Source organism: Pseudophryne corroboree, chromosome 2 (genome assembly GCF_028390025.1).
Source record: "Pseudophryne corroboree isolate aPseCor3 chromosome 2, aPseCor3.hap2, whole genome shotgun sequence".
NCBI lineage: Eukaryota > Metazoa > Chordata > Amphibia > Anura > Myobatrachidae > Pseudophryne > Pseudophryne corroboree.
This window is the reverse complement of record NC_086445.1, coordinates 24,638,350-24,645,286: the sequence shown is the minus strand read 5'-3', so window position 1 is coordinate 24,645,286 and position 6,937 is coordinate 24,638,350. Positions and strand designations below refer to the sequence as shown.

Sequence of the window (6,937 nt, the reverse complement as noted above, 5' to 3'; positions counted from 1 at the left end):
CCTGTCGACCTTTTGTCCATGTCGACATTCTGTCCATGTCGACCTAAGGTGTGTCGACCTATTGGCATCGACCTAAGGTGTGTCGACCTTTTTGTTGTCAACCTGGAGTCCCAGACCCGTAACTTCAACCCCCACTGTTCCCTAAGTAAAGGTGTCAGAGATACTGTCAGCTACTCAAAAGAACAAGGGTAAAGAACTCCTCATTAGGAACAGGGATGTGTTCTCAGCGCTGCCTGCATAATAAATTATGACATAGTCACGGAACCAGGAGTCAAGGTCAACATAAAGCCACATTGCAATCCTGAAGAACAGTGAGGGTCTGTCTCTAAATAGATTGGTGATTGTTGTTGCCAGTGTCATTGGGACATTTTTCTTGATGTACCCACTGTGAGGATATGAGGTAAGTAGCTCAGTAGAGGGGTGTATTGGTGCAGTGTCTAATTGCTTATTCAGGGTCTGAACATGGCTTTTCTTACAAATAAATGAAATAGTGCTTCACTGTCAGCATAAACAAGCAGAAAATAAAAACAACTTAGCCCACATTAAGGGCACTAACTCACTTCTTCACCCCTGAAAATCCTTGAGAAGCTAATCTGTTAGCAAAGTGTCTCAAAGGACAGTATACAGTATCACAGGCGCCAGCCTGGCTTGGTTGCCAGAGCTACTCACAGATACAGTCTCACAGGCCTGGCTTCTTCTCAGCAACATAAGCATAGTCCCAGAGTCCCACAGTCTGGCCTGCTTCTTTGCAGGTAACTTTAGAGTTTTAGGGTTCTCCTTACCTTCTGTAGGTCTGAACTCCAGCTTCCTAGCCTCCAGATACACTAATCTAACTGCAGTCCCAACCTGCACTGTCTGACTGCTCTAGCCCATCTAGGTGTGGGTGTATACCTCCAGCCTCACACAGAATCTGTGGCTCACCATCACCACTTAGCTTCATTCTACCACACTGAACTCTCGAATAGGATCGGTGCAGTACTTCCAGTCCCGAGATGATGGTGCATTCCACTGTTTTCAATGCATGTCATTTCAGGCTGGGCACTTGCCATTGTTCAAGCCTTTTTTTTTTTTTTTATGTTGGCTATGACCATCAATTTTATGTTTACTACTACATGTTACACGACCTGCTTTCCATTTGAAAAAACTGACTTAGATTCAAGATGGACAATTTCAAGATGGCACCCATGTTCGGTACACACCCTAAAAGATAGCCCACCTCACCCATACCTTACTGGAGTATTCAGTTTTCCCAGTTCCTGCAGTTTTTGAAACAAAAGGGTGTACTGTACTTTTGAATCACACTGTATATTAAGAACCATTATTTTTTGCCTGAATAGAATCTTCTTTGTGGATTACCTGATACTTTTAAAATGTATTTTCTTTCTAAAAGCAATGTTAATGTCTTTATTTCTCAGGCTGTATATGATGGGATTCATCATTGGCGTTAATACTGTGTATAGCATGGCCACTAGAGAGTCCACATCTGAGGAGTAGGATGCCGTTGGCCGGACGTACATGAAGATAATTGGCAGGAAAAATATATTTACCACCGTGAAGTGGGAAGCGCATGTGGAAAATGTTTTCCTGCGCCCATTGTTGGAATTTATCTTGAGGATTGTTATTATTATTTTAATGTAAGAGATTATAACAAGGGTAAAGCTTATCAAAATTATAAAGGCACTAAGTGATGACCCAACTGCAACATTAAGGGATGTGTTGGTGCAAGCCAGCTGCAGCAATGGTGGGTGATCACAGTAGTAATGGTGGATGATATTTGGACCACAAAAAGGTAATTTCAGGGCTAAGATTTGTCCTGTGACTGGGGCCATAAATCCCCCAGACCATGCTGTAGCTGATAGAATGATGCGTAATCTCCTGGTCATAATTGCTGGATAATGTAAAGGAGAGCATATTGCAAGATATCGATCATAGGCCATTACAGTCAGAAGTAAACACTCTGTTGCTCCTAAAGACAGGAACATATACATCTGTACAAAACAGGCGGTGTAGGAAATGGTATCAAGGTGCATCAAAAACTTTGCCAACATCTTCGGGATGGTGACCGAGGTGTAGCTCATATCTAGGAAAGACAAATTGCTGACAAAGAAATACATTGGAGTCTGTAGCCTTTGGTCCAGTATGACCAGGAGGAAGATGATGCCATTACCAGTGAGGGAGAAGAGGTAGATAAAAAGAAACACACAAAAAAGCAAAGTATGGTAGTTCTGAAGACTCGGGAATCCATAGATGATGAATTCGGTGACAGGACTGAAAGTCAGATTGGAAGAACCAGATGATCGAATTTGTTCTTCCTTAACCTGAATGGGATTATATACATGCAAAATTAATACAATTTCATAATGCAGTATAACTTATAGTAATTACATAAATTGCTGTTGAAGGAAATTAATATCACGAAAATGTCTATTTTCCATTGTTCATGCTGGTTCAACTCAAAGGCCTATTATCTGCTTAGGAGTAGGGTGACAGTTAAGGGTACCATTTCAGCAGGCATCTGACCAGGATGTACCACAGAGTAGTCCATGAAACCCAACTCCATAGGGATGTGACTCATAAGCATAAACAGTAGGGTGGGTTGAGGAAAAAAAAAGTTTCCGCATCGATTGTGAAGTACGAAAAATATATGTGGGACCACTCAAGAAGATGATTGCCATTTAGTTTTTCAAAATTCGATAATATTTTAGTTGGCTAACCGGCACCTAAAGATTTCATATTTACAACCTATAGGCATGCCCGCAGAACACCACCTACTGTTTGTTGCTAAGTAGCAGAATAGAATAGTTTTGGCTCGTAATACATGTCCTGTTTGTTGCTAAATAGCTGCATAGAATAGTTTTGGCTCGTAATACATGTCCTGTTCACCGTATAGTGTCATATAGTAAGTGCGCTCAACGTAGCCATCTCTTCTAAAATGCAGTACTAGGGTAGATATCTGTTGTCCTCTGCCTTCAGCTCTCAGCTTGTTGCGCACAAATACATGCAACAAACCTGGACTTACCACGTGGAAGTGGCTGCAGCTCAAGTCCCGCCCCGCTGCCCACCCTGTCACATTGTAACATGCTCAGCCAATTACTGCTCACTGTTCTAGCAAACTGTAATCTTTATTAGAATCAAACTTTGGCATTACTGCACGTGACCGGAGAGTAGACCTAATGAAACCATCCCGGCTCACCTCATCACAGCGCTTTTCACTAATTTGACAATTCTTTCCATACTTTGGGTGTGTGAAGGGAACGCAGAAAGAGGGAAAAAAGCGCTGCCAGAGCGCTTTGCAGTAGTGTTTTGCAGGTATGCCTAAAGGGCATACATACAAAATATTTAGGCGCTGGTTGGCTGACTAAGATATTATCTAATTTAAAAAAAATAAATTGCAATGATCTTCTTGAGTGGTCCCACGATTTTTTTTTTCGACCCTTGTAATCTACGTGGAAATGTTTTCCTTTTTTTTAACCACTTTTCAACCCACCCTAATAAACAGTCGGAGGAGACAGTCAATGTGCCTGTGAAATGCATTATTAGAGTTTATGCATTCCCTATCCTTACGAGCCGTATTGGATAAGATGACATTTTTTTGTATTTTGGAATAAAAAATCCCTAATACTGTAAATTAAAATCAAAGATACAAATGAGACTTCACAATTGCTGGGACCTGCGTCTTATGGATTTATTGCAACTGGACTTTTCAGGGAGGCTTTGGAATCCTCTCCCTTTTGGGAAGCAAGCACTGATTGGTTGGACTCTTCCTCCAGTGAGTGTGTGCGGATCATCCCTTTTTGTGTGTTCTTACATTAGACTGCCCCTCTCCCTTCACTGCCTGGCCAGTGGACTTTCAGATAGAACAACACTGATTATCTATTGCTAATTATTTTGGACGCTGTTTGCTGTGAATGTCATTCATGCACCAACATGCATCTCTTCACTTATCTCAAAATATCTCCTTACCCGACCTCTCCGCTCTGCTCAAGATCTTCGTCTCTCATCCACACACATTACTTGTTCACACTTAAAATTACAGGACTTTATCCAGGAATCACCCACTCTGTGGAATGCTCTCCAACACAATATAAGACTCGCCTCTAGTCTCCAAACCTTTAAACGTTCCCTGAAAACTAACCTCTTCAGACAAGCCTATCAAATTCCAGACCCACCCACACAGGGCCGTAACTATGTGTGTGCCAGGTGTGCCTGGCACACAGCGCAGTTGCCCTGAGGGTACAACGGCCAGCAGCATGTAATGAGTCAAATTGACTCATTACATGCCGCCTCTGCTGTGTGCCGTGCGCCGCACTGTGTAGGAGAGCAGCAGCCGCGCCGGGCAGCGGAGAAGGAGGAGAAGGGAGGGGGACTGGAACCGCAGCAGCGCTATGTCATTGGTAGTAAGCACCGCTGCAGCACTCCCCTCTCCTTCCGTATAGGCTGCCCGGCGCTGCTGTAAAAGCTGGGATGCGGTTCCTCCATCCCAGCATTCACAGCGGCGCCGGGCAGCCTATACGGAAGGAGAGGGGACTGCTGCAGTGGCGCTTACTACCAATGACATAGCGCTGCTGCGGCTCCAGTCCCCCTCCCTCCTCCTCCTTGTCCGATGCCTGCACCGAGGGAGCTGCCAGCACGAGGAGCCTGACTGTCAGCGGGGAGATGGTAAGTATATCTCTCTCTTTCTCTCTCTCTCTCTCTCTTTCTCAGGGGTACACCGTCTTCCGTAATGTGTAAAAAGGGGGACTGGCTGCCGCAATGTGTAAAAAGGGGGACACCGTCTGCCGTAATGTGTAAAAAGGGGGACACCATCTGCCGTAATGTGTAAAAAGGGGGACTGGCTGCCGCAATGTGTAAAAAGGTGGACACTGGCTACTGCAATGTGTATAAAGGGGGACGCTGTCTGCCGTAATGTGTATAAAGGGGGACGCTGTCTGCCGTACTGTGTAAAAATGGGGATGCTATCTGCTGTAATGTGTAAAAGGGGGGATGCTGTCTGCCGTACTGTGTAAAAAGGGGGATGCTGTCTGCCGTACTGTGTAAAAACGGGGGCGCTGTCTGCCGTAATGTGTAAAAAGGGGACGCTGTCTGCCGTAATGTGTTAAAAGGGGACACTGTCTGCTGTAGTGTGTAAAAAAGGGGGACGCTGTCTGCCGTAATGTGTAAAAAAAGGGACGCTGTCTGCCATAATGTGTAAAAAAGGGGACGCTGTCTGCCGTAATGTGTAAAAAAAAGGGGACGCTGTCTACCATAATGTGTAAAAAGGGGACGCTGTCTGCTGTTATGTGTAAAAAAGGGGGGCGCTGTCTGCCGTATTGTGTAAGAAAAAGGGGACGCTGCCTGCCATAATGTGTAAAAAGGGGACGCTGTCTGCCGTAATGTGTAAAAAGGGGGACTGTCTGCTGTAATGTGTAAAAAGGGGGACTGTCTGCTGTAATGTATAAAAGGGGCTCTACCTGGTGTAGTGGCGCTACTGTGCAGCGTAATTTGAATAATGGAGACTACTGTGCACCGTAGTATGAATTGCTATTATTTTGTGACCACGCCCCTTCCCCATGAAGCCACGCCCCTATATATATTTTCACACGGCTACGGCGCGCAATGCCCTTAACTTGTATGGGGGGCGCCAATGACATTTCTTGCACACAGCGCTAAAATGCCTAGTTACGGCACTGCACCCACATAACCTTCAGTGCTTCCCTATCTAATTACATCCTCTCTGTACAGTCCACATAACATCACATATCTTGTCTTTCTTTACTCTCACACCCTCCTGACACTTGGAGAACATTGTGGGGTGATCATATCATACAACCCATTAAGAACCCAGCAATCTGGTGGACCATTATGCAATAGGTAGCATCTATCCTTGTGTATCAATGCCTATTTCCCTATAGATTGTAAGCTTGTGAGCAGGGCCTTCCTACCTTTATGTCTGTCTGTTTTTACCCAGTTTTGTTCTATTACTGTTGTTCTAATTGTAAAGCGCAACGGAATATGCTGCGCTATATAAGAAACTGTTAATAAATAAATAATCAATAAATAAATTCATCCTATATCTGCCTTATTCTGAGTGTCCCATAAGGCAATATTCCCCCTAGCAACAAAGGACCCTGACCTACAAAATACTGCAGCAGCCAGTTTGTTTTAGGACCTTCAATGTTCTTAATTTGGCATCATGTAGAGCGGTGACCTCATCAAGTGACCATCTGACTGATTCCATCACCAAGACATCTTTTGTCTACAATATTTAGGAACACTTTTCACTCACATCTAGCCTACAGTGAAAACTGGTTTGGGTCAGCTTTTCTTTTGTTTTGTGAATCAACCTTCATCCACCCATCAAGCTGCACCCTCGCACTTTACATTTTATGCAAACTCTGCATTTACCCTGGGACTCAAATGGTTTTTTACACAGAGGTAAACATTCCCCTCATACTCGCAGAGGGAGTTTTTCAAGATCGTTCTGTCATATGGGCAACCTGAATGGCAGCAATTAGAGACAAATTTACATGCACTGCTGCATCCATAAAAAACAGGCTCTACTAGAGATGCAGGCCCCATAGTGTCAGATTGCTAGCTCCAGGCTCAGCGCAGGCGTTACTCCTGATTATTTGCATTCAAGTTGGCACCTACCACAGCTTCTAATCTGCCCAGGCCTCCCTTCCCACTTCTACCTTTCTCTCAGGCGCGCAAGTACCTCTTCCCAAAATGAATACACAAAGTATTCTTAATGCTGACATCTCAATGGAAGTCCAATCTGCTATCAGAAGCTTATATTCATCCTCTACTGCCGGACCAGATGGGTTTTACCCCACATTATTATAACATTTTCAGTGTTCCCGGTCCCGCTTCATGTCAAATTTTTTCCGCAAAACCTTCCTGGGGGTTTCCTCTGATTCTGCCATCATTTCAGACTTACCGACTTCTCGGAAAAACGTCA

The 6,937-nt window shown here is 44.2% G+C and overlaps 1 protein-coding gene across 1 annotated transcript; it reads right to left on the bottom strand.

Moving 5' to 3' along the window:
• Window positions 1-1,352: 1,352 nt before the first annotated feature.
• On the bottom strand, window positions 1,353-2,575 carry LOC134989321 (olfactory receptor 6N1-like). The gene is made up of 2 exons (XM_063950602.1): window positions 2,501-2,575; window positions 1,353-2,318 (listed from the first exon to the last, which is right to left on the bottom strand). The coding sequence occupies exons 1-2, from the start codon at window positions 2,573-2,575 to the stop codon at window positions 1,353-1,355; spliced, it is 1,041 nt and encodes a 346-aa protein (XP_063806672.1).
• Window positions 2,576-6,937: the final 4,362 nt, after the last annotated feature.

What these genes read in the sequence shown, in the direction of transcription:
- LOC134989321 (XM_063950602.1), bottom strand. Translation starts at nt 2,575, where the DNA reads ATGAGTCACATCCCTATGGAGTTGGGTTTCATGGACTACTCTGTGGTA. An exon ending in GTCAGATGCCTGCTGAAATG is followed by an intron (nt 2,319 to 2,500) that starts GTACCCTTAACT and finishes AATCCCATTCAG; the next exon opens with GTTAAGGAAGAACAAATTCG.